The 25373-nt window shown below is 52.2% G+C and overlaps 3 protein-coding genes across 19 annotated transcripts in view; all 3 read right to left on the bottom strand.

Moving 5' to 3' along the window:
• Positions 1-2626: 2626 nt before the first annotated feature.
• TMEM25 (transmembrane protein 25) lies at positions 2627-7072 on the bottom strand. 7 transcript variants are annotated; one of them, XM_036423089.2, is made up of 8 exons: positions 7011-7072; positions 6595-6680; positions 6056-6367; positions 5133-5423; positions 4837-4968; positions 4522-4552; positions 4304-4404; positions 2627-4022 (listed from the first exon to the last, which is right to left on the bottom strand). In XM_036423089.2, the coding sequence occupies exons 2-8, from the start codon at positions 6662-6664 to the stop codon at positions 3760-3762; spliced, it is 1200 nt and encodes a 399-aa protein (XP_036278982.1). In that variant the 5' UTR covers positions 6665-6680; positions 7011-7072; the 3' UTR covers positions 2627-3759. The 7 variants fall into 7 exon arrangements, with proteins under 7 accessions (XP_036278982.1, XP_036278980.1, XP_045432161.1 ...); XM_036423087.2 differs by having other exon boundaries at positions 6595-6753; positions 7011-7027; XM_045576205.1 differs by lacking the exon at positions 7011-7072 and having other exon boundaries at positions 2627-3810; positions 3930-4022; positions 6595-6966.
• The window catches only part of KMT2A (lysine methyltransferase 2A), a 90911-nt gene continuing 68164 nt past the window's right edge, over positions 2627-25373 (bottom strand). For 10 of the 11 annotated variants that reach the window (XM_045576203.1, XM_045576200.1, XM_045576198.1 and 7 more), the window contains 5 exons: positions 17380-17554; positions 17141-17248; positions 16404-16487; positions 15886-16015; positions 11461-15395 (listed from right to left, as the gene is read on the bottom strand). In XM_045576203.1, coding sequence (XP_045432159.1) covers positions 15120-15395; positions 15886-16015; positions 16404-16487; positions 17141-17248; positions 17380-17554 — 773 coding nt within the window. In that variant the 3' untranslated portion in view covers positions 11461-15119. Of the gene's footprint in view, positions 3573-11460; positions 15396-15885; positions 16016-16403; positions 16488-17140; positions 17249-17379; positions 17555-25373 lie in introns of those variants that run through there. The other variant, XM_045576202.1, reaches the window with a different exon arrangement.
• On the bottom strand, positions 7319-10929 carry TTC36 (tetratricopeptide repeat domain 36). The gene is made up of 3 exons (XM_036423094.2): positions 10747-10929; positions 9636-9824; positions 7319-7626 (listed from the first exon to the last, which is right to left on the bottom strand). Exons 1-3 carry the CDS (start codon positions 10856-10858, stop codon positions 7364-7366), a joined length of 564 nt encoding a protein of 187 aa, XP_036278987.2. The 5' UTR covers positions 10859-10929; the 3' UTR covers positions 7319-7363.

The following is a 25373-nucleotide window of genomic DNA, read 5'->3' as shown; positions in this document are numbered from 1 at the left end:
GGATAGAGAGCTAGAAACATCGATGAGAGAGAAGCATCGATCAGCCTCCTCTTGCACCCCCCCCCCCCAATGGGGATGTGCCTGCAACCAAGGTTACATGCCCTTGACCGGAATCGAACCTGGGACCCTTTAGTCCGCAGGCCAACGCTCTATCCACTGAGCCAAACCGGTTTTGGCAGTCCCGTTTTTTACAGCCAGAAATTATGGGGAGCCTGGTGTGGGGCTGGTATTCCTTTCTCCTTAGGGGGAACTCCCCAGCCGAGATATCCCTCCCAATTTTTATCTGTCACACAGGACCTTGTCTCCACCCCTCCTACCAGTCTCAATGTGGCTTCTTCAGCTTTAACTCCTCAGTTGTAGGACTCCATTTGGCTAGATTTCATGGGTTCTGAACCATGGTTGTTCTGTACATTAGTTGTAGTTCTGAGATGGTTGTGGGAGGAGGTGAATAACACATTTATCTATGCTGCCATCTTGACCTTCAAAAGTCTAGCAACACAATTTGGAAGACGGACAAGTGAGAGCCGATTCTGTAGCAGGATGGAGCAAAGCCGGCACGTGACTGCCTGTGAGGAGAGGGACAGAGAAACTAAGAAGTAAGCCATCTGACACTGCAGAACCCTGTGAAGGATCAGGAATTAAAAGTGGGGAGAGCCCTGACTAGTTTGGCTCAGTGGATAGAGCGTCGGTCTGCGGACTGAAAGGTCCCAGATTCGATTCCAGTCAAGGGCATGTATCTTGGCTGCGAGCACATCCCCAGTAGGAGGTGTGCAGGAGGCAGCTGATCGATGTTTCTCTCTCATCGATGTTTCCAACTCTCTATCCCTCTCCCTTCCTCTCTGTAAAAAATCAGTAAAATGTATTAAAAAAAAAAAAAAAAAAAGTGGGGAGAGTCTGCCCAGTGATAGTGACTTGGTCACTCAGTGGAGCTCTGATCACAACCTGGCACTCCGGAAACTGAACTCCATCATTGCCGCTGGAAACAGTGCAGTTAGAGAAATATACCTTATTTATCTTAGGAATGGGGAGAGGAAGAGAGAAACATCAATTTGCTGTTCCACTTATCTACTAGTATGCATTCATCTGTTGATTCTTGTACGCGCCCTATTGGAGATTGAACCCACAACCTTGGTGTATCGGGATGATACCCTAACCAACTTAGCTATCTAGCCAGGACAATATCATTTATTTATTTAAAAAATAAAAGATTGGGCCCTAGCCAAAACCGGTTTGGCTCAGTGGTAGAGCGTCGGTCTGCGGACTGAAAGGTCCCAGATTCGATTCCAGTCAAGGGCATGTATCTTGGCTGCGAGCACATCCCCAGTAGGAGGTGTGCAGGAGGCAGCTGATCGATGTTTCTCTCTCATCGATGTTTCCAACTCTCTATGCCTCTCCCTTCCTCTCTGTAAAAAATCAGTAAAATGTATTAAAAAAAAAAAAAAAAGTGGGGAGAGTCTGCCCAGTGATAGTGACTTGGTCACTCAGTGGAGCTCTGATCACAACCTGGCACTCCGGAAACTGAACTCCATCATTGCCGCTGGAAACAGTGCAGTTAGAGAAATATACCTTATTTATCTTAGGAATGGGGAGAGGAAGAGAGAAACATCAATTTGCTGTTCCACTTATCTACTAGTATGCATTCATCTGTTGATTCTTGTACGCGCCCTATTGGAGATTGAACCCACAACCTTGGTGTATCGGGATGATACCCTAACCAACTTAGCTATCTAGCCAGGACAATATCATTTATTTATTTAAAAAATAAAAGATTGGGCCCTAGCCAAAACCGGTTTGGCTCAGTGGTAGAGCGTCGGTCTGCGGACTGAAAGGTCCCGGGTTCGATTCCAGTCAAGGGCATGTACCTTGGTTACGGGCACATCCCCGGTAGGGGGTGTGCAAGAGGCAGCTGGTCGGATTCTCTCTCATCGACGTTTCTAGCTCTCTCTCTCTCTCCTTTCCTCTCTGTAAAAAATCAATAAAAAAAATATTAAAAAATAATTTAAAAAAAAACAAACCCAAGATTGGGCCCTAGCTGGTGTGGCTAGTGGAGAGAGCATTAGTCTGTGGACTAAAGGATCCTGGGTTCAATTCCAGTCAGGGCACATGCCTGTGTTGTGGGCTCAGTCCCCAGTGGACCATGCAGGAGGCAGCTGATCCATGATTCTCTCTCATCACTGACGTTTCTATCTCTCTGTCCTTCTCCCTTCCTCTCTGAAATCAAGGAAAAATATATTTAAAATAAATAAATATAAGTAAAAGATTGGGAGCAAATAAAGTAGGTTAAGATTCAACAGTATGGTAGGTACATAGGTTTTGCTGAATTTTCTCAACTGTGATTTAAAGATCTCATTAAGGCCGAAACCGGTTTGGCTCAGTGGATAGAGCGTCGGCCTGCGGACTGAAAGGTCCCGGGTTCGATTCCGGTCAAGGGCATGTACATTGGTTGCAGCACATCCCCAGTCGGGGGTGGGCAAGAGGCAGCTAGTCGATGTTTCTCTCTCATCGACGTTTCTAACTCGCTATCCCTCTCAATTCCTCTCTGTGTAAAATCAATAAAAAATATATTAAAAATAAATAAAAAATAAAGATCTCATTAAGAAACCTACTTGAAAGAATGAAACACATGTAACATTCACTCAGTCAAGTTTATTGAATTATCGTGTGCTCAGACTAAATTACAAAAGATAAGGGAGATACTCTGCACTCTTGATTTGCAGGCATTTCCATGTTGCTTTGTAAAGTGTCCTTAGGTTGCTTTGGGGTATGTGGTCTCCTCTTTCTCCATGTCCCCCAAAAGCTTCCAGAGCTGTTGAAGTATGTGCCACTGTGGACGCCCCTGAAGAACAGGGGTGGGACTGGAAGGTGGCCTCTGGCTGATGGGTCAGAGCTGAGCTCCCCTGAAGGGGAGATGTGTTGAGGGAAACTGACCCTGGCGGGGGGAGGGGTTTCAGGGTCCTCAGTGAATCACAGGAAGGCCAATGTGGGGGAGCCACAGAGAGGCCCTGGGACCCGCACTCCCCCTCCCAGGAGGAGTGCTGGAAGTGCTAGACTGTAAGAAAAAGATGCACAGCTACATGCTGTCCTGGGTGCCGCCAGGCTCCTCCCCTCCTCCTGATGGTGCTAACACCAGGCACTGGCACCACCAGAGCCAATGGGGGAGTCTAGACCCCAGTGAAGCAGGGGTAAAGGTCCAGTGCATAACCTATGATGCTCAAGAGGAGGAGGGACAGGGGGACAGAGCTACCAGCAGAAGGGACTGGTCTGCGCTTGGCCGACGCCCTGGGCCGGGCGTTTTATTTCTATGCAATGAGCAGGGCTCTAAGTGTTCAGAGTGAGCGAAGCTGCACAGCACGGGAAGGAAGCCCAAGACATGCAGGCCTTCCTGGCCCCACACCAGCATGTCCTGTGCTGTGTGCCAGGCGCTGAGGAACTGGTGAAGGCACAGAGCAGGCCCGTCACCAGGGCCATGCCACACTTCGATGCCAGATGGCATCAGAACACACAGGCAACAGCTCTATCCTCTTGGCACAGGCATCCCATGCAGGCCCCCAGCCTGAATAAGAACAAGGGCAACCTGTCCCTCAGGCTCAGAGCCCTCCTGTGGATGACAGAAGCACCCCAGCCAGGGATGCAAGCACAAGTGGAAGTGGCATCTCACTGGCAACATGGCCAGGCAGAGGATGCCGTGGAGGGGAGGGTGCCCAGGGGCATGGGCACCTTCCGTCTCACCCTCATCTCAGAGCCAGATCTCCTCACTGCTCACACTGGACACCCGGTAGATGTAGCCCAGCATTGGGAGACGGATGAAGCCTGCCGGTCAGAGATGCCCAGGAGTCCCGGTGACACGCATTCTTGGAAGTCAGGAGGCCCCTCCCTGCCCCAGGGACTCAGAGGCATAAGTACAGGCTGAGGAGCAGGGAGGGTGGTACCTCGGCTGGTGAGGAGGCCGCCGGGCTCTGGATCCAGAAGCTCTGGCTCTGGCCGGCTGCTGTTCCAAGCTGTCGGTCGGTCCGCTGGTTTCTCTATTGGGGACAAAGGGGGTGGGGCCAGGATAAGGAGTGCGCCTGATGGGGCCTTGCCCCTCCTAAGTACCAAGGTCTCTTTTTCTCTTAGAGGCATCTCTGAAGCTCACTTGATTAGAGCATCATTCTGATACACCAAGGTTGCTGGTTCTATCCCCGGTCAGGGCACATGTAAGAATCAGCCAATGAATGTATAAATAAGCAACAAATAAGCAAATGGATGTTTCTCTCTCTCCCGCCCCCCTCTGAAGATAAAACGGGTCCAGAGGGCCAGCAGGTACCTCTGGAGCCGGGAGTGAGGTCGTTGAGCTGCAGGTTGGAGGGGAGGGACATGTTCTCGCGGGGCAGGCGCACGTTGTTGAGCTTCAGGTTGTTGGAGTCACTGCAGGTGGACGGGCCTGGGATGTGCCCTGGCCCAGCAGGCTGCGTCCTGCTTTGGGTCCAGTTCTAGGTCTGCCCCGTTCCCTTCAGCCCCGTTCCCAGCCCCGGGGGCAGTTACCTGGAGAGCAGAGACGGGCGCCGGGAGGGGCCTGAGGAGAGAAGCCATGCTATCACTTCAGTGTGCCCACCCACCTGGCCTTTGCCCCCCAAGCAAGGGGGTCTCTCAGATGCAGCCCTGGCTCTGGGACCAGAAACGTTGTTCCTAGTGCCTGGCCCTGCCACTAGATGCCTGTGGTTACCATGGCCACACCCCCGGGACACCAGTCCTGCCACTTGTCAGATGGCTGGTTCTGCCCGCCTGCTTTCTGCTCTGCTGCTCACCCTGCCCTCATCTCCACTCCACAGCCACCCTTCCCCACCACCGTGGCCCTACCTTTGGCCGTCTTCTCTTTCCTGCAGACCAGGCAGGCCACTAAGGTGCTGAATGCCACCAGGGTGCCCAGCGATAGCCCTCCGGCCACAATGATGCCCAGCAGTGGCACTTCCACCCGCGTGGCCAGGAGTCCTGCAGGTGGTCCTTGGGTTAGGTTCTAAGAAGGCAGAGCCCCCAACTCTGAGATGCCACAGGTCCGACTGTCCTCCTTGCCCACGGTGCTGGGCCCGCTCACTCCCAGCCTCATCCAAAGGGCAGCAGGTCCTCCCGCTTCGGTACTGGCGGCCCACGCTCACCTGGGGCTGGGAGCGAGGCACTGGTGACCCCCACGTCGTTGGCGGCGACCACAGAGAGGTTGTGCGCCAGGTGGCGGAGCCGCAGCTGCACCGTGTGGTTGGTGAGCCGGGGGTAGCTCCTGGCATCCAGCACCAGGAAGTCTGAGGTGTTGACAGTCAACGGCCCGTCCTGATCGATCCAGGTCACATTGGCAGGTGGGTTGGCACGGACCAGGGCAAAAAGAACCACCAGGAGGCCCTGGCCCCGAGCTTCCTGGTAGTTGGCCCCGACCTGGGCAATCTCCGGTTTAACTGGGGCAAAGCAGAGGCCACGTGTTCTCCCCACAACTGCCATACTCCTGCCCTTTCCGCCCACACCCAGAGGGCCTTCTCCTCCGGGACACTAGGAAATGGAAGGCTGTGTCCACCGCACAGGCAGCATTTTGTAGCATTTATCAAGAGTATAAACACAATACCGGCCAGGGTGGTTCAGAGACTGAGCACAACTTATGAACCAGGAGGTCACAGGTTCGATATCAGGTCAAGGCACATGCCAGCGCTAGAGGGACTCGGTTTCCCCAGTAGGAGCGTGCAGGAGACAGCTGATCAATGAGTCTCATCGCTGATGTTTCTATCTCTCCCTCTCCCTTCCTCTCTCTCTAAAAAGTCAATAAAAACATATTTTTAAAAAGAGTCAAAACGTATGGATCTGAACACTGGCCGTGCTTCTTACCAGCTAGATGTGTGATCTCTGCCAGATTACTTAACTTCGCTGTGCTGTTTTCTTTTTTGTAAAGTGGAGATAACAATAGGAATTCGCTCATGGGATTATTTGTGAGGACTAAAGCTAGTTGGTATTTGCAAAGCGCTTAACTGTGTGTGAAATGTCCCATCAGACCATCTGCTATGTGGCTGCTGGGGTCCCTGGGCCCAGGGACACTCACATTGCACATTGAGGATGACGGAGGCGTTGGCTGCGGGGCCGCTGCCTGGGTCCTGCAGGGAGCAGTTGAGCTCATGCTGGGACCGCTGGGCAGTGACGGTGAGGGTGCTGGTGCCTCCAGAGAAGGCCTCCCCGCCCACACGCAGCAGCCGTGAGGTGCTGGCCTCCTGCAGCTGCCCGTCCAGGTACCAGGCCAATCGGGGGGTGCCAGACACCCCTGCCACTCGGCAGGTGAAGGGGTGGCGTTCATTCTCCCGAAGTGCCAGCTCAGCCCAGGCCTGGCCATTGATTTGCGGTGCCAACTCCCCCCAACCTGGAACACGACAGAATGTTCTGGGTCGGGAGGGTACTGCTCTGGGACCAAGATGAGGTCCAGTTAGAGGGGCGGCAGGCGCAGAGCCTCCACAGGGAGTGGCTGCATCGTGAGTAGGTGGGTTGGGGAAACCCAGCGCTGCAGCCCAGGGCCTGAAGGTCGAGGCAGGCAAGGAGGGAGAGGAGACGGCGTGTACCTGAGAGGAGAGTGTCTGAGGCGGGGTGTACCTGAGCTCAGGAGGGCTGGCAGCAGCAGCAGAGTGTGCGGGAGGGTGGCTGGGCCTGCGGGCAACGCCATGGTGGCCGCGGCCTGGCTGCCAGAAGAAGGGGCGGGCCTCGACATTAGCCAGGTGGTAGCGGGCGAATTTATTCCTCCAGGAATTAGCTCTCCAGAAACAAAATAAACCGGCCCACAGGGCGGAAGGCGAGGAGGCGAACTGGCCCAGCTCCGCAGAGGCGAACGCCCGGCCGCGCAGCCCGCCCCTGGCGCAGGACCCCCTCCGGCAAGGGGTGTCTGCTCGGACCCCGACTCACCCCGCCCCCGCCCCCTTCCTTCCGGCTGCGGAGGCGCGGGCGGGCTGAGGAGAAGGTGGTCCCGCAGGCGGGGGTCGCGAAGAGCACCCACCCCGCCCCCCGGCCCTCACCTCGCCAGCGGCCCAGCGCAGTCCCAGCGGTGACGGGAGCCTGCCGGGCGGCGCCGCGCTGGGCTGGACCAATCAGCGCCGGGGCCGTAGCCTTCTGCCCCGCCCCCGGCCCCTCCCGCGCAGGCGCCTCCCGCCCAGGGCGCCTTAGCCCCGCCCCTGTCCCTGCCGCACGCTCCGCCCCGGCCCTCCGGCGCGGGCGCCTCCCGCCCAGGGCGCCTTAGCCCCGCCCCTGTCCCTGACGCACGCTCCGCCCCGGCCCTCCGGCGCGGGCGCCTCCCGGCGGCGCAGAAACCAGAGCAGAGCAGGCTGCGGCCGGCAGCTTTATTGGTGGGGGCGCCCCTCCCGCCGCGGGCTCAGCGCGTGGTGCGCTCCCCGCGCAGCTGCCCCATCACGTCGGCCAGCATGCGGTTGCACAGCGCGGCGTACGGGTTCATCAGCACCAGCTGGCGCCGCGCGAAGGGGCTGCCCAGCCGCGCCGCCCGCTCGAAGTCCCGGCGGGCGTCGTCGTCCCGGCCCTGCAGCCGCGCCAGCAGCCCGCGCTGCACGAAGCTCTGGCGGGCAGCGCGGCCCCGGCCGCCGCTCAGCTTCACGGCGCGCTCCAGGTCCTCCAGGGCCCCTGCGGACAGCGAGCACAGCCCGGCTCAGGCCCGGCCTGGGCGCGGGGCCTGGCGGCGGCGGCCGCTGTTGCATCACACAGATGGGCCCGAGAGCCGGAGGCTCGCCCTGGCTCCTGGCTGCGGCCAGCGGCTGGCAGAGCCCTCGCCCGTTTCTCCCCCCCCCCCCCCCCCCCGCACACACGCACGCACACACACACACAAGTGCTGGGAGCTTTCTGAACAGTCACCGTGCTCAGGAGTCTGGCCCGTGGTGGCCTGAAGCAGGCAGCTTATTCCCCATGGACCTGGTCCCCATCTGCCACTTGCCAGGTGACTGAGTCCCAGAGCCCCAGATAATGACAGTTTCTTACAAATACAGGCAAGCTCAGGTCTCTTACTTTTTCCTTTTGAGGGCTTTTCTCTCCTTTTTCCCATTGTGTGACTTTTTTAACAATGAGGGTTCTCCTTCCTTAGTGCCTTTTTTTTTTTTTTTTAATTGGTTTTTAGAGACAGGATGGGAGAGAAAGAGGGAAATGTCGGCTGCCTCCTCACAGCCCCTACTGGGATGGCACCTGCGGGCGGCACCTACCGGGCATTGAACCTGGCAGTCTTTCCGTGCTGAGCTACGGGCGGGGCTCCATTGTGTGATTTTTTAACTTTTTCCACTGACTGTCTTTCCTCATTCTTTATTTCCATAGTCTTCACTATTTTGTGTCTAATTTTCTTTGAAGGGGGTCTTGGAGCCGGAGCCAGCCGGCCTCATTTTACTTTCATTGTCTGTCCTCACAAAATACTGGGCGAGGCACGTGAACTCGCCCGGGAGCCTGCTGCAGGGCCCGTGAGCTGCATTTCTTGTGCGTTCTCTCACTTTGCTCTTGCCCTCCAGGGTCCGGACGAGAGACCCGCCCGACGGTTGGGAGCTCCGTCCTAGGAGGCTGAGCTGCCCTCGGCTGTTTCGGTCCCCGGAGCGCAGCGAGGGCTCTGGCCCTGGGCCTTTGAGCAGCTCTGTGATGGCAGCACTTCTCGGTCTGGAGGAACGGAAAGCCGCCTGCGGGCGCGGCCTCTGGCCCTCTCGGGTTCTGGTCTGCAGGCTGTGCCCAGCCGCAGGGACCAGCCAGGCCAGCCAGCCTGAAGGAGGCTCTCCGCTGTCCCATGGTGGAGTCCAGACCCCAGCCTGGCAGGGCTGGTCGCAGGAGCACCCCCACCACCAGGAGCCTTAACCATCTGCGAGACTTCTGTGACCACCTGCACTCTGGTTCCTACCCCTGCCCCGTCCCACCGCCCCCACTCGGCTGGGATGACCTAAATGCGGCAAGTCTGATCCAGCCACTCCCGGTTAAAACGCTTCAGTGATTCCTGCTTACTTCCAGGCCCTGTTCCATCCTCCCCCCACTCCCTGGCTGGGCTTGTGATGTTCCCTGTACCTTTCTTTACGCCTTCTGGACCTCTACAGGCTGGGCCTTCTCCGCTTCCTCCCCTCCATCCAGCAAACTACTCATCCTTCCAAACCCACTCAGGAGCAGATCTTTCTCAGCCTGTGATGGTGGTATCATAATTATGTCTGCCCTGGCCCCTAGCCTGGAAGCTTCTTGAGAAGCAGTATCACTCTGGAGCCCTGACACCTGGCTCCAATCCCAGTGCTGCTATTCTCAGCTGTGTGGCGCAGCATGCCCCTCACCTCCCGTCTGTGTGGTCATCTGTAAGACAGGATGAGGCCACACTTCCAGGCTGTGAGGATTGAAGCAGCTGCTGCAGCTTACACGGCAAGTGCTCAGTGGCTGGCACATCGTAGTTGCTGTGTCTTTTATCTTTGTGTCCTCAGCACCTGGCCCATTGCAGTAGTAGATTCTCATGAAATGTTAAACAAATGGAATGCAATCTAGTCTGACTTTCACAATAGCCCCAAGAGGTTAACAGGGACCATACCTCTCTTATAGGTAGGAATGCAGGTTCCAGGGCAGTTGAATGACTCCCCTCCCCCACAACCACTTCACCTCAGGTCTGTGTGCCCCAGGACCCCTCCCCTCACCTGCCACATCTCCCTGGAGCCGCCGGGCCTGGGCTCGGTTGTTGTAGGCTGACGCCCTCTCGGGCAGCAGGTTGATGGCTTGGCCAAACCTCTCCAGCGCTGTGCTGAGGTCGCCGGCCTCTGCTGCCGTCACCCCCTGCAGCTCCAGGGCCTTGGACTGCTCCAGCTGTGCTTGCGGGAAGACTCCGCCTGTGCCAGAGAGGGAGCGGGAGGGGGAGGTGTGCAGTCGGGAGCAAGGACTGGCTTTGGACACGTGAGCCAGAACTGACTGGGCTGAGGGGAGGGTCACAGCTGGAGAAGGTGCGGTATTTGGCATGGGGAGTGGGAGGGAGCCGAGGTCCCCCAAGCTGAGAGAGTGCTGGCACTGCCTAAGCCCCAGAGGAACCTGGGAAGGAAGAGAATGAAGCTCATGCTCCTGAGCCCGCAGCTAAAAAGACTTGCTCGAGCCCAAAGGCCTGAGTTGCACAGCTTGCATTTGAACCTGGGTCCTTTCCTGAGCTTGCCCCCTTTGCTCAACTACACTGCCTCCAACACAAGGCCTGTGACACCCCCCCAGGTCACAAAATCCCTCCCCTCAGACCCCCAGCTTTTCAGCCTTAAGTCTCAGTAAGGCTTAGGCGTCACCCCTTTAGAAACAAGGACATAAAAACCTCAATGGGCCATAGATGGTTTGGCTCAGTGGATACAGCGTCAGCCTGCGGATTCAAGGGTCCCAAGTTTGATTCCGGTCAAGGGCATGTACCTTGGTTGCGGGCACATCCCCTGCCCTCTGCGGTCTTTGTGGTGATATTGTTAAGACGGTGATGTGAGTTTAATAGCACCCTCCTACCCCCGCACAGGGAAGCCTGGGTCATGGGGAGGATTGAGTGGTGAGGTCCATTCAGAGGTGTGAGGGCTGAAGGACTGACAGGCCCCAGCCCTTTCCCCTCGGCAGTGACTTGTCAAATGCCCATCCGTGTACAAGGGACCCGCAGATCTTTAAGGCAATCTCGGTCATTGCCCAAGGGTCTGGAACAAACACGAGGTTTTACAAGACCACCTACTGTGCCTCCCCAGGAAGGCCTGCAGACCAGCCAATGTAGAGAGCTATCCTCCAAGGTCAAATACTCACCTTCATCTTCTTCCTCAGCTTCCTCTCCCAGGTCCAACCCAACAACATCTCCAAATGGGGTGTCGGGGTTGAAGATGGCCTGCAAAACCGCCTGATCGTTTAGAGTCCCCATGGCGCTCAACTCCAAACTCCAAAAAGGCGACTCAGGATGAGCGGAGGGAGGGAGAAGCGGAGGGTGGGGTCTGAGCTTTGCAGCCATTGGATCTGAGGGAGGTTGAGGACCAACCCCATGCAGAGGAGTGTCTCCCACTCTTTTGGTTACAGTGTAAACTGGATGCCCTTTGGCCCTGGGCTGTGACCCTGGCTTGGCAGAACATTTACAGCTATTTCTCAACTACCTCCCATGGGCACCCCTGTCCCAGGAGGAACAGTAAATAAATACAAGGTCAGGCTAAGGTGGAGTGGAGCAAAGAGCTGTGCTCACATCCAGGTGCTCCTTTGCATGCTTTTATTATATTCAGATCAGGAAGAAACCAGCAGAAGCCAGGGCTGGCCTACCCATGGATAAGGGAGGGAGTATGCAGGCAGTAAAGGAACTATTTCTTTGCTTTCTTGAACCTTTTTTTAAATTCAGGATTAGGTACTGAGCACACATCACTGATAAGAAAGGAAACTGTGGAGAGAGCGTGTGTAAGGCAGGGGACCACGGAAGGCATCCTGTGCCCACCCCCCCAGCCCTCCGCCCAGCCAAAGCCAAAAGAAAGCTCCACCACGTGCAGCAATAAACTTGACATGTTTATTAATTAAACTATCACTTAAATAAAAAAAAGTGCATAGAAAATAAACATGTTTAAAAACTCCTTTTTTTTTTTTTACAACTATGTACACTTTTTACTTTTACATTCAGTCTTTCGTAGAGAGCTTTCAGCATTATTATCTTTTGAACTATTAAAGTTATTTTCCTTCGTCCCTGTCACAGGGAGTTAACACTGATGGACTTTAGACACATTTTTTTCCCTTTTTTTTCTTCTCTTTTTTCTCTAACCAGAAGCTTGGAAGAACACAAGGAAAGAAAAAACACAAACCAACCAACTGAAAGATCTGTTATACATGATAAAGGTATAAAGAAGTGTCATTTTTAGAAAAGAAGCTTGTCATCTGTTGAGCTTCTGAAACAATTATTCAACTACCTGTATTTACTAAAGAGACTGTTAAAAGTTCAGTGAAAGAAACACCACGAGTCTATTTTCTTGGTTGAAGACAGAACGAGAGTACCTGGAGCAAGATACCAGGAAAGCACAGAACACAATATCCCCTAAATGCGGTGGTGACCCCAACATTCATAACCGAAGATAGAGCAACGAGGAGCACAGACACTGCCCGCACCCCCCGGCGGGACAGCAGCCGGGAGGCTCCCGCGTCTCTGCCCACTGGGACGTGCGCCCGTCCGGCTCCCCACTCCCGAGCATCAGCGGCCCGCGGCCTTCCCCCGCCCCAGGACTGCGGCGCCCCTACCGATAGTGTTAGTGAAAGCCATGGGCTGCAGAGGCCTGTTACGCGGTGCGTTACTATGTGAGTTCCTATATAGATCATATTTATACTTGTTTGAAAACCAAAACACAAAAGTTGCAAGTTTTCAGAGAGTGAGTCTTGATTGGTGTTCGTGATTCGGCATAAAACCATCTGCTCAATCACTTGTATTGCTTTAAATGAAGGAGACGAAACAAAACCACACCCAGCCCTTTGCAATGACCCGCTTTTCCTTAAAAAAAAAAAAAAAAGAAAAAGAAAAAAGGAAAAATTTTAACTTAAAGTATCCCAAATCAAACGTAAAAGTTATCTGACACGGTTTGGACCTTTAGTAGTTTCGGATATTTGATTGAACGTCAGTCCTTTAGAAAGATACATTCATGAGAGACTTGTGTTGTGTGAAACCCAGGGAGCCGCATGGCCTCCCCGCGTGGCCAGGTCTGCAGGGCCGGCAGGTGGGGCCTGGGCGGGCACACAGGCCAGGGCTTCCCCGAACTCGCCCTGGGTCGGAGGCCAGGGGGGCTGTGCTGAAGGCGGCGACAGGAAAGGGGGGACTGGGTTCTGGCCAAAGGCAGCGCCAGCAGCTGTCCCGGTGACAGAGGGGCGGCCACAGCAGCAGAGCTGGGCGGTGCCAGCGCTCACAGAACCAACCAGGCCGCAGCCTGCACTCCCCGGGGACTTGGGGTGCCCCTTGGGAGTGGCCATGGCGGCCCCTGCCTGCCCTTCTGTGAGGAGGCTCCTCCGCTCACTTTCAAAACAAATGTGGGCGCTTTGGAGGCAGCTGTCCCCCCTCTGCCTGCAGCTCCCTCCCCGTCCCTGGCAGGGTGGCGGAAGTTTGGCAATGAACTCAAGGCTGAGCTGTGGGAGGGACCTGTTTCCGTGGTTATAACCAGGGAGGGCAAGGCCGGGCAGACCACCCGCAGCCACAGGAGTCGGTCTGGGACAGAGAAGAGGGGCTCACAGTACGCGGCCTCGCAGACCAGACTGGGTCCGCTCAGCTGAGTGACCCCACCCCAGACTGGCCTTTGGTGAAGTCATGACCCATCAGTGCATTAATCATTCCAGTAACAAATGCAGCTTAAGGTTTTCTTCTAAATAAAAAACAACAACATTAAAGGATTTACAAAACCTCACACAGTGCAACAACAAAGGAAACCAGACAGCAGCGAGCCCTGGACCATGTCTTGTTCCCGGGCAAGAGGAAGGCGGGGGGTCTGGGTGGAGCCTTCTCCGCGCCCGGCCGGTGCTGGGACAGGCATGTCCCCGCAGAGCCGCCACACGGGGCGCGTGAGGTCCCGGAGCCCAGGGCCCGGCGCCGGGGAGGGACCGCGGCGGAGGCAGAGCAGCAGACGCGCGTGGGGAGTGGCCGGCCCACCTCGGCCAGCGGGGTCCCTGCAGGAGTGAGGGCTCGGGCGCGGAGGAGCACGGTGACCTACGAGGAGGCGGTGACGGCGATGGCAGTGCCATCCACTCGGCCAGTCCGAAGCGGGCACGGCTCGGAGCCGGGGCCAGGCAGGGACAGCGGGGAAGAAGGAGCGGCCCCGTGGGCGGGTGACCTTCCTTTCCTTTTACTGTCGAAGAGCAAACCAGGAAACATTTATGTCAACGGCACAAACAAACTAACACGGACAACAGAACTTCCAGGGAGCGGGGCAGGAAAAGCCAGACTTTGCATGTACAGCTGAATAGTTCTTTAACTTCATCCTATGAAAATAAAAACTTATTTAAAACCGATCTTTTAAATTAGGATAATACCGCGGTTTAAAAAATAGCCTTGTCATAAGTGCTTCTCCCTATGAAGTGCTTCTCATAGAAAAATATACAAAATATATTTACATTTATAAAACCTTAAATAGTAAACTGTAAACAGAACAGAGTAAAATCTGATGACTTAATTTAATAGGTCGGGACTGTCGGGGAGGGAGGGAGCAGTGGGCGCGGGGCAGTAGTGTCATGACCTCACTTGGCCGTGGGGTTTGCATAGGTGCCATCCCCTCCATGCAAGGTGCTCAGCCCCCAGGGCTTGGGCCTGGAAATCTGATTAGTGTTGTGCCTTCCACTGGACATGGACCTTAAAGATCGTCTTCCTGTGTCGTCACAAAGGGAAACGGTCACCACGGCCTAGGGATGGGCCCAGAGGCCCCGGCCCGACGCTCTGGTTGCTGCACGGCTCAACTATTGGAACTGCCTCCCCCTCATCTCAAGACCGGGCATTTCTCCAAACTCTCAGCGGAGCTTTGTGAAAATGCCTCATTCTGTCTGGTCCAGCCAAAGCCTCCTGCCCACCTCCCACCGGGAGTGCCTCCGGGCTCGGGACGTCCGGAGGTGCACAGTATGCCCACAGGAGTGTCCTTGAGCAGAGTCAGTCTCCTCACCCAGCGAGAATGGAAAGCAGCGGAGGCCGAGCAGGGGAAACGCGGGCAGTGAGTGGAGAGGATGAGGAGGAAGCTGCTCCGACTGCCAGGGAAGGTCCTGGCTGAGATAAGGCTCACGGGGACGCACTCCCCCTACAGCCGCAGGCTCGGCGCCTAGTAATTAATTGGCACAATCCAACACAGCCTTCGATACCGAAGGTGCCGAGCCTCCTCCTCCCGCCCAGACCGAGTCTCTCTGGGAAGACCAGGAAACGCTCCCGACGGCTCCAGGTGGGCCGGCGGCGGGCGGCCAGGGACCAAACCCCGACCCTGGGCCTGGCCGCCTGGCCGCAGCGTGGGAAACGGCAGAGGGGCGGCCGCCTCTGAGGAGAGGTTCAGCCCGACCTCCCAATGCCGCCGACCCGGAGCTCCTTCCAGCACATCCACCGGCCCGTTCCACAGCCATAACCAGGCCCGCGGGGCTCCCGGGGCTGCGGCCACAGGGACAATGCGGGCCGGAGCGGGCCCCGCCCGCGGTGGGGAGCAGCCTCAGTTGAGGAACTTGCGGCATTTCTTGGCGCCACAGTTGCAGGGCAGCTTGTTGCTGGCGTCCTCGATGGGGAACTTGTAGTCGTAGGTGAGCTCCTCCCCGCGGTAGATCTTGCGCATCGCGAAGATGACGATGTGCTTCTGCCCGTCGATGTTGATGACGCGCGAGTAGCAGTTGGGCTCGCACGAGTGGTTGATGAAGCGGGCGGCGTTGCCGTGCATGGTGGCGTCCACCACCTCCGAGTCGTCGATGCGGAACATGTAGCAGCCGATGCCCTGGCGGAGGATGGAGCCTGCGGTTAGCACGGCTCGGATCGGCGTGTCCCCACCTTTTCCTTTCTTTTTTTAACTGAGGAATATGTGTTTAAAACTTTTTAACCTTCACTGAGGATATTTTCCCATTGCTTTTTAGGGAGAATGGGAGGGAAGGGAGGATCAAAGAGAGAAACACTGATGTGAGAGAAATACATCAGCTGGCTGCAACCAACAGGACCTGATCTGAGACCTTCCATCTGGGGGCTGATGCTCTATCCACTGAGCCACACCGAAGGCCCAACCTTTCCCTATGTGACTCATAGCTGCCGCTGAACAACATCTCTCCTGGCGTAATCTCCAGCCCGCAATCTTTCCGGGCGGGGATGACGCCCGCCCACCGAGCTGCAGGGCCCGGGGAACGCTGCTTGCTTTTTGGTCTAGAGATGTTTATAGTGGGAGGTCACTTTCTCTAACAAAACCAGAGAAGAGGAGAGAGGAGTGTGAGACGCACCTTGCTGTCATAGTACTTCTCTCTCTTGTCAGTCTGGATGGAGCGGATGACATTGCCAGCGTACTCGATCACCATCTCACCCGCGTCAATGTTTCTCTTACAAAAGAGACCCCGGCCGTGGATGGGAGACCTGGGACAGGACAAGGGACAAGCGGTCGCCATACAGCCCGCGATGAGGCTGGCTGTGAGTAACACGTCTACACGAACTAATGACAGAATCCCGGTAGTCCCCAAGGAGGACACACTGGGGGAAAGGAACATGCCCCCCCCCCCCCCGAGGACGGGCCTCCTGACCCGCCCAGGGCGGAGTGCTCCCGCTGCGCACACAGCCACTGACGCAGCGCAGGAGGCTGTGCCGGTGACCGCTGTTCAGTGTGAGAGCCGCAGGCTCCAGGCCCCAGGCTCAGTGGATTCCACCTAAACCCAGCTTTCTGCGGGGCACGCACTCCAGCTCGGGTCCACTCGGCTTTGGGACCCTTGCCCGCTCCCTGGCACTCTCTCCAGAAGGGCGGCCATACCTGTAGACGCCAACAGCCTCCTTAGACGTCTTCTTCAGGTGCCGGAAGCGCATGGGCATGGGCAGGTCCATGCTGGTCGCCCTCCTGTGAGACAAGGACGGAGCCGTGAACTCCACTCAGTTCTAAGTCTCAGACCAAAGGTCCTGGAGGAGAAGACTCAGAGTTCTCTCCGCTCAGTGCCAAGCAAACAAATACCTTATAAAATTAGGACCCTTTTAAATACTTTCTTTTGTTAAATCCTCCCCTGAGGATATTTTCCCGTTGATTTTAGAGAGTGGAATACAGAGAAAAAAAAAGAGAGAAATATCATTGTGTGAGAAACACGTGGTTGGTTCCCTCCTGCACACCCCCTCCCCTCCAACCAGTGCCCAAGCTGGGAGGAGCCTGCAACCGAGGTACGTGCCCTTGACTGGAATTGAACCCGGGACCCTTTAGTCTCCAGGCAGGTACTCCAGCCACTGAGCCCAACGGGCCAGGGCTAAAGCCTATAGTGTCTTCTCACCAGGTACTCCAGATGCAGCCAGAGTGCACGACAGCCGAAGAGAGAATGGACACCTTAGAGTTACCCGGTTTCTCCTCTCACACGCCGTCTCTGCGGCTGGCGCCCGCCGCCTCCCCGCATGGCCGCTCAGCTGGCTCAGCTGCTGGGGAGTCGGGAGGCCGGTGTGCGGAGGAGCCAGCGGAGGAGGCAGAGGAGCCAGCGGCGGAGGCGGAGAGCAGTGCGCCCTCGGACTCACCGGGCTGACTTGAGCTGCACCTCCTCCTCCTCCTCGTCGTGGGGGTTGTACTCAGGGGGCTGCCGGTGCTTGGAAGCCAGGAAGTTAAACATGTCAAATGCCGACTTCCTGGAGCCAAGGGAGGAGACATTTAGAGAAACGAATCAATCAAAGCAATGCCTCTGTTATCAGAGCGCGAACACGGAACATCTGGTTACGTGGAAATAGTCCCAAACTGCTTCCGGAAAGGAGGGACTTGCCTCAGGTGCACCTCGGCCCGGGCTGAGCCGTGCGGGTTCAGGGGCGGCTCGTTGGCCTCCTCCGGCTTGTGGAAGCGGAACTTGTAATTCCTGCAGTGCTTGGCGCCCGGCAGCTGCTCGGTCAGGAACACGACTGCGTCATGGAGGATGCCCAGCATCCGCAAGCCGCTCACACCTGCGGGCGAGGTGGGTGAGGGGCGGAGCAGGTGCGGACACAGCCCGGCCAGCAAGCAGCTGAGGCTGCTCACGGGCGAACTGGAGACCAGCCAGGAATTCCCATCGGACGGCCATCGGAGGGCGAGGGCACGCCCTGGCCAGCGGGCTCAGTTGGCTGAGATCGTCCCATGCACCGAGATGTCACGGCTCCATCTCCAGTCAGGGTGCCTGCCCGGCTTGTGGGCTCGATCCCAAGTAGGGGGTGTGCAGGAGGCAGCTGATCGGTTTCTCTCTCTCTCCCTCTCCTGCCCCCTCCCTAAAATTAATTAAACATATTTTTAAATAAAGTTATGCGAATAGAGATCTATCAATGTGGACAACATAAGTGAAAAGAGCAAATGAGAACTACGGTCTATTACCTCCACTCTGCGCGCACCGAGACATCTACAGCCCAGCTTCCCTTTTAGTCCCAGTGGCCACAGGCCGGCGTCCTGGCTTCAGCTCCAGGGAAGTAAGCCGAGGCCCGAGAGAGAACACCCACACCGCCCCAGGCCACGCAGCTGGCACGGCAGAATCTGAGCTGCGGATGGTGTTACTCCGCTGACTCCCTTCCTTCCTTTTTTAAAATATGTTTTTATTGATCTCAGAGAGGAAGGGAGCGTTAGAGAGAGAGAAACATCAATGGCAAATCAGCTTCCTATTTAAATCAGTCAAGAGTTGGGGCTTCTGTCACCTGAGGCCAAAAGCATTCTCAGGGATAACGGATGACATAGGTATACAGAAGGGCGGTCACAGAAGGCGGAAGTCTGGAAGGGCTGTGCTGGGTCTTGATGGAAGGCCATCGCGGAGGGTGCGCTAATGCAGAAGATTCTGTAAGCCACGAGAATGCCGTGGGTACATGCTGACAATTCAGCTTTCGCGTCCCTAATCCCAGAGGTTGTGGTTCATGAGCTGGGGGGTGGGAGCGGCCGGGGAGAGGTGAATAGGGGAAAAGGAGACTCGTGTAATACTTTAAACAATAAAGAATTTAAGTTAAAAAAATGCTGCAATCAAAAGACATAGGGTTGCCCTAGCCAGTTTGGCTCAGTGAATAGTGTCAGTCTGTGGACTGAAGGGTCCCAGGTTCAATTCCAGGCAAGAGCACATGCCTGGGTTGTGGGTTCGATCCCCAGTGGGGGGTGTGCAGGAGACAGCGATCAATGATTCCCTCTCATCATTGGTATTTATATTTTATCTCCCTTCTTCTCTGAAATCAATAAAAATATGTATTAAAAAAAAAGACTTAGGGTAGCTGAATGGATAAAAAATCATGACCCAATTATATGCTGTCTACAAGAGATCCACCTCAGAACAAAAGACTCACACAGGATGAGAGTGAAAGGACGGAAAAAACGTTCCATGTAAATGGGGAAAAAAAAAAAAAGCTGGGATACCAATACTCATACCTGATGAAACAGACTTCAAAATGAAGGCCATCATGAGAGACAATAAAGGTCATTACATAATACTAAAGAGATCAATCCAACAAGAAGTTATAACTCTGGGAAACAGATATGCACGCAATGTAGGAGCACCTAATTATATACAGATGGATTTAAGTGACCTTTATAGAACATTTCACCCCAAAGCTGCAGTGCACAGGGGTCATTCACAAAGACAGACCACATGTTAGGACACAAACAAGTCTCCACAAGTTTAAGAAGAACGAAATCATATCAAGCATCTTCTCAGATCACAGTGGAATGAAATTAAAAATCAACTATAGTAAAAACACCCAAAAACATTCAAACACATGGAGGCTAAATAGCATGTTATTAAACAACTAGAGGCCCGGTGAATGAAATCCATGCATGGAGAGGGGTGTCCCTCAACCCAGCCTGCACTCTCTCCAATCTGGGATCCCTCTCACAATCCAGGACTGCTGGCTCCCAAATGCTCGCCTGCCTGCCTTCCTGATTACCCCGAATGGCTTCTGCCTGCCAGCCTGATTGATGCCTAACTGCTTCCCTGCCAACCTGATTGCCCCAACTACCCTCCCCTGCAGGCCTGGTCCCTCCCAACTGCTCTCCCCTGATGGCCAACTTGTGGCGGCCATTTTGTGTCCACATGGGGATAGCCATATCATGTGTTGGAGTGATGGTCAATTTGCATATTACTCTTCTATTAGATAGGATAGAGGCCTGTTGCATGAATGGGGTCAGCTGGTTTGCAGGCCAGCCACGCCTCCTGGCAACCCAGGCTGAGGCCCCAGGTATCTGGGATTTATTTATCTTCTATAATTGAAACTTTGTAGCTTTGAGAGGAGGCCAGAGCAGGCCAGGGTGGGCAGAAAGCTTGGCTTCCTCCATCACTGGGGCAACCCAAGCCTCCTGCTCTCTCCAGCTCCATGGCCGCTGCCATCTTGGTTGGGTTAATTTGCATACTTGCTCCTGATTGACTGGTGGGCGTAGTGGAGGCACTGTCAATTTGCATATTACCTTTATTAGATAGGAGGATGAATGGGTTTCCAATGAGATCAAGAGGGGAAAAAAAAAAACTTCATTGAAAGAAATGAAAATGAGCACACAACAACCCAAAATCTCTGAGATAGCAAAAGCAGTCCTGAAAGCAAAGTTCATAGCACTAGAGGCCCTCTTCCAAAAACAAGAAAAATGAATAACAAGCTATTTAATTCTACAATTTAAAGAACTAGAAAGAGAACAAGAAAATCCTAGCGTAAGTAGGAGGAAGGAAATAATAAAAATCAGAGCAGAAATAAATTTACTGAGATTAAAAAAAAACAATACAAATAAATCAATAAAACCAAGAGCTGGTTCTTTGAAAGGATAAACAAGATTGAGGAGCCATTAGCTAGACTCATCAAAAAACAAAGAGAGAGGACCCAAATTAATAAAATCAGAAACAAAAGCTGAGAAGTAACAAATGACACCACAGGGCCAAAACCGGTTTGGCTCAGTGGATAGAGCGTCAGCCTGTGGACTGAAAGGTCCTGGGTTCGATTCCGGTCAAGAGCATGTACCTTGGTTGCGGGCACGTCCCCAGTAGGGGGTGTGCAAGATCAATGATTCTCTCTCATCAATGTTTCTGACTGTCTATCCCTCTCTCTTCCTCTCTGTAAAAAAATCAATAAAATATATTTAAAAAAAAATTATGGGGGTCCCAGAAGAAGAGAGAGAGCAAGATATCGAAAACATATTGGAAGAAATAGTAAGAGAAAACTTCCCCCACCTGGGGAAAGAAATAGACTTACAAGTCCAGGAAGCGCACAGAAGCCCAAACAAGAGGAATCCAAAGAGGACCACACCAAGACACATTATAATTAAAATTCCAAGAGCAAAAGACAAAGAGAGAATATTAAAAGCAGCAAGAGAAAAGCAGGTAGTTACCTATAAAGGAGCACCATACAATTGTCAGCTGATTTCTCAACAGAAACCATGCAGGCCAGACAGGAATGGCAAGAAATATTCAAGGTGATGAATAGCAAGAACCTACAGCCAAAAATACTCTACCCAGCAAAGCTATCACTCAGAATCGAAGGCCAGTTAAAGAGCTTCACACATAAAAAAAAGCTAAAAGAGTTTAACACCGCCAAATCAGAATTATATGAACTGCTTAAAGGAGGTTCTTTAGGAAGAGGCAGAAAATAGATAAAAATTATGAACAATACGTAACTATCAACAAGTGAATCTAAAAACCAAGGGAATTAAAAAATCTGAACAATATTAACTGGTAAATATAATAGAATCAGAGGTATGGAAGGGGAGTGGACTGAAAAGGGGAGTGGGGGATGCAGGAAGAGACTGAACATAAACTGTGCACCTATGGATGAGGACAATGGGGAGTGGTGAAAGGGCAAAGGGTGGGGTGGGAATCTGGCGGAGGGGAGCAATGGAGGGGAAAAAATGAGAAACATTTATAATATGAATAAAGATTTATTAAAAAAAAACTCAGCAAAGTGGGAATATAGTGATAATATCTCAACATAATAAAGGCCATATATGACAAATATGCAGCCAACATCATACTTGATGGGAAAAAATGAAAACAATTTCCACTAAAACTAGGAACAAGTCAGGGATGTCCACTTTCACCACTCTTTTTTTTTTTTTAAAAAATATATATTTTATTGATTTTTTACAGAGAGGAAGGGAGAGAGAGATACAGAGTAGAGAGTTAGAAACATCGATGAGAGAGTCATCGATCAGCTACCGCCCCCTACTGGGGATGTGCATGCAACCAAGGTACATGCCCTTGACAGGAATCGAACCTGGGACCTTTCAGTCCACAGGCCGACGCTCTATCCACTGAGCCAAACCGGTTTCGGCTACTTTCACCACTCTTATTCAACATAGTACTGGAAGTCCTAGCCACAGCGATCAGACAAGAAGAAATAAAGGCATCCAAATTGGAAAGGGGAAAGTAAAACTCTCACTATTTGCATATGACATGATATTGTACATAGAAAAGACTCCACTAAAAAACTATTAGATTTAATAAGTGAGCTTGGCAATGTAGGAGGATATAAAATCAATCTATATATTTTTATAGATTGCAATCTATATATTTTTTTGTACATTAATATTAATTTTCAGGAAGAGAAACTAAATAAACAATCCCATTTACCACTGCAACAACAAAAAAAATTAAGATACTTAAGAATAAAATTAACCAAGGCAGTAAAATACTTGTACTCTAAAAACTACAATTAATATTCGATAAAGGAGGCAAGAATATACAATGGAGTCAAGAGAGTTTCTTCAATGAATGGTGTTGGGAAAATTGGGCAGAGACATGCAAAAAATTGGAAATAGAGACACCAACTTACACAATACACAAGAATAAACTCAAAATAGATAAAAAAGACTTAAATGTAAGTCATGAAACCAGAAATATCCTAGAAAAAACCAAAGGCAGCAAAATCTCAAACATCTCTCGTAGCAATATATTTACCGATACATCTCTTAGGACAATGGAAATTGAGAAAATAAACAAATGGGACTATATAAAAATAATCCGCACAGCAAAAGGAATAATTGCCAAAACAAAAAGGGAGCCCGCCGTATGGGAGAACATATTTGGCGATGATACATCTGATAAAGGGCTAATACCCAAAATATGTAAGTAACTCATAAACTTAAAGTCAAATTTTGAAAATGGGGCAAAGGACCTAAACAGATACTTCTCCAAAGTAGACATACAGATGGCCAAGAAACATATGAAAAAATGTTCAAAGTCACTGAACATCAGAAAGATGCAAATTAAAACAACAATGAGATATTACCTCACACCTGTCAGAATTGCTATCATCAGCAAATCAACAAATGACAAGGGCCGATGAGGATGAGGAGAAAAGGGAACCCTCGTGCACTGCTGATGGGAATGCAAACTGGTGCAGCCACTGTGGGAAAACAGTATGGAATTTCCTCAAAAATTAAATATGGAACTGCCATGTGACCCAGTGATCGCAATTCTAGGAATATATCCTGGAAACCTGAAACACCAATCAGAAAGAATGCATGCATTGTGTATAGCAGTGCAATTTACGATATCTAAATGCCCATCAGTAGATGAGTGGGTAAAAAGCTGTGGTACATTTGCACCATGGAATACTGTGCAGCTATAAAAAAGAAGAATCTCTTACCCTTTAAGACAGCATGGAGGGACCTGCGGAGTATCATGCTAAGTGAAATAAGTCAGTCAGAGAAAGACAAGTATCATTGATCTCACTCATATGTGGAATCTAATGAACAAAATATATCCAGAGACAGTGAACAGAATGTGGAATCTTGGAGGGAAGGCGGGGAAGAGTGGATGGGTGGAAGGTAATCAACCATAGAAGTTGCGTGCATGCCTGTATAACCCATGGACACGGACAATATGGTGGTGAAGGCCTGGGGCAGAGATGGGCTAGAAGGGTTCAATGGGGAAAAGGGAGACATATGTAATACTTTCAATAATAAAGATTAAAAAAAGAGAAGATGCTATAAAAAGTTCCAGTATTCAATATTCCCCTAAATTCTGTTTTAAATACCTTCAGTCAGGATAATGTTCTTAATTGGGCACATTAGGTATATTAGGGTACATAAATCCATAGCTACATGTAAATGAATAGCTGCCAATAATGTCAAGTTCATTATTTTAATTAATCCTCACAAAGATCAAAAGTTGCATTAATGTTATCACGTTATAGATATGGAGATCCAGGCTCAAGGAAGTTAGTTAACTGCAAGCAATGGAATATCAATAGCAACAGGGCAGAAATAGAGGTCAAACTCTGTTCTAACTGCCTCCAGAGCACAGGGTTCTCAGCACTGCATACTGAGCACAGACACGGATGAAACAGACATCTGTGTCCCTGGGGAAAGAGAGGGCCGGCCATTCCGTCTGAGGAGAACTTTACACGTCACCAGAAACTAGTTCAGAACAACTAAGCACACATTTAATTAGTTACACCAGTGACAACCAGTTGGTCAGACCGGACCCATGAACCCTGTTTTCTTGCCCCCAAAATATCTCCCTCACCAATTTGCAAGAAACTGAGAGGACACTATCCATAGAGTAAAAAGTCAGCCCAAAGAATGAGAGCAATTGTTTGCAAACATGTATCTAATAAGGAATTAATATTTAAATAACCGAAGTGTCCATCGACAATCAATGGATCAATGGATAAGCAAAATGTAAAATACAGATACAGTAAAATATTATTCAGCCTTAAAAAGAAAGTAAATCCTGATATATACTACAACATGGATGAACTTTGAGGACATTATGGTAAATGAAATAAGCAAGTCACAAACTGTATCCTCTATAATAAAAGGGTAATATGCAAATAGTCCAAATGGCAGATCAACCAATCAAACTGTAATATGCTAATGATATGCTAAGGCTGCTCAACCACTCGCCATGACGTGCAAGATATCTAAATGCCCATCAGTAGACGAGTGGGGACCACGGAATACTGTGCAGGGGGCAGGTGCTCCAACCGATAGGTTAGCTTGCTGCCGGGGTCCGGCCAGATGAGACTGAGCTAGACGGGCTGGACACAACCTGGAGCCCTTCCGTGGTCCCTCCCCTGCCTGATCTGGCACTGGTGGGGTCCCTCAGCCTGGGCTGAACCCTCTCAAACCTGGGATCCCTTTGGGGATGTCGGAGAGCTGGTTTCAGCCTGACCTCACAGGTCACTCCTCTTGGGAGGGCACCAGATACAGGACTCCCAATTGGGACTGACTGGGCCGGAGCCCGTGGCTGGCACAGTGGGATTGGGATGAGTGGCAGGTAGGAGCTGTAGGCGGCATTGGACTGCGGGTTGGCCCGATCCCTGCAGGCCACCCAGAGGGACCCACCCAGTCACAAATTCATGCACCTCTAGTGATTGTATAAGGAGCTTAAAGTAATCCAGCTCACAAAGACAAACACTATAATGGTTGCCAGGGGCAGGGCGAGGAGAATGAAGAGTTATGGTGGTGATAGCTGTACAACAATGTGAATGTATTTAACTCCACTGAATTTCTACCCTTCAAAATGGTTAAGATGGTAAATTTTATGTGTATTTTGCCAAACTTCATTTGTTAAAAAAAAAGGGGCCGGGAGTACTGAGGCCACGTTATAGCAGAGCATGGTATTAAATAAGAAGCCAGCCCCGGAGGACCACGTTGTACGATTCCTTTTTTTGCACTGGATGAGCTACAATTAAACTTGTCCATAGTCGTTCTGGACTGGTTACTGGTAATGTGCAAAATCCCCCTCCAGCTGAACGGCCGAGCCCGGTCCCACGAAGGAAATACACAGCTAACCACCGGCACAGAGAGCAAACTCACGGTGGCCAGGACGGGAGCTTG

This window comes from Pipistrellus kuhlii, unplaced genomic scaffold (assembly GCF_014108245.1).
Source record: "Pipistrellus kuhlii isolate mPipKuh1 unplaced genomic scaffold, mPipKuh1.p scaffold_m20_p_77, whole genome shotgun sequence".
Taxonomy (NCBI): domain Eukaryota; kingdom Metazoa; phylum Chordata; class Mammalia; order Chiroptera; family Vespertilionidae; genus Pipistrellus; species Pipistrellus kuhlii.
The sequence above is the reverse complement of the archived record's forward strand: the minus strand, read 5'-3'. Positions and strand labels throughout refer to the sequence as shown.

What these genes read in the sequence shown, in the direction of transcription:
- TTC36 (XM_036423094.2), bottom strand. Translation starts at nt 10,858, where the DNA reads ATGGGGACTCTAAACGATCAGGCGGTTTTGCAGGCCATCTTCAACCCC. An exon ending in AGCTGAGGAAGAAGATGAAG is followed by an intron (nt 9,825 to 10,746) that starts GTGAGTATTTGA and finishes TCTCTGGCACAG; the next exon opens with GCGGAGTCTTCCCGCAAGCA. An exon ending in GCTCCAGGGAGATGTGGCAG is followed by an intron (nt 7,627 to 9,635) that starts GTGAGGGGAGGG and finishes CGCTGTCCGCAG; the next exon opens with GGGCCCTGGAGGACCTGGAG.
- TMEM25 (XM_036423087.2), bottom strand. Translation starts at nt 6,709, where the DNA reads ATGTCGAGGCCCGCCCCTTCTTCTGGCAGCCAGGCCGCGGCCACCATG. An exon ending in CGTCATCCTCAATGTGCAAT is followed by an intron (nt 5,424 to 6,055) that starts GTGAGTGTCCCT and finishes GCTTTGCCCCAG; the next exon opens with TTAAACCGGAGATTGCCCAG. An exon ending in TGCCTCGCTCCCAGCCCCAG is followed by an intron (nt 4,969 to 5,132) that starts GTGAGCGTGGGC and finishes GACCACCTGCAG; the next exon opens with GACTCCTGGCCACGCGGGTG.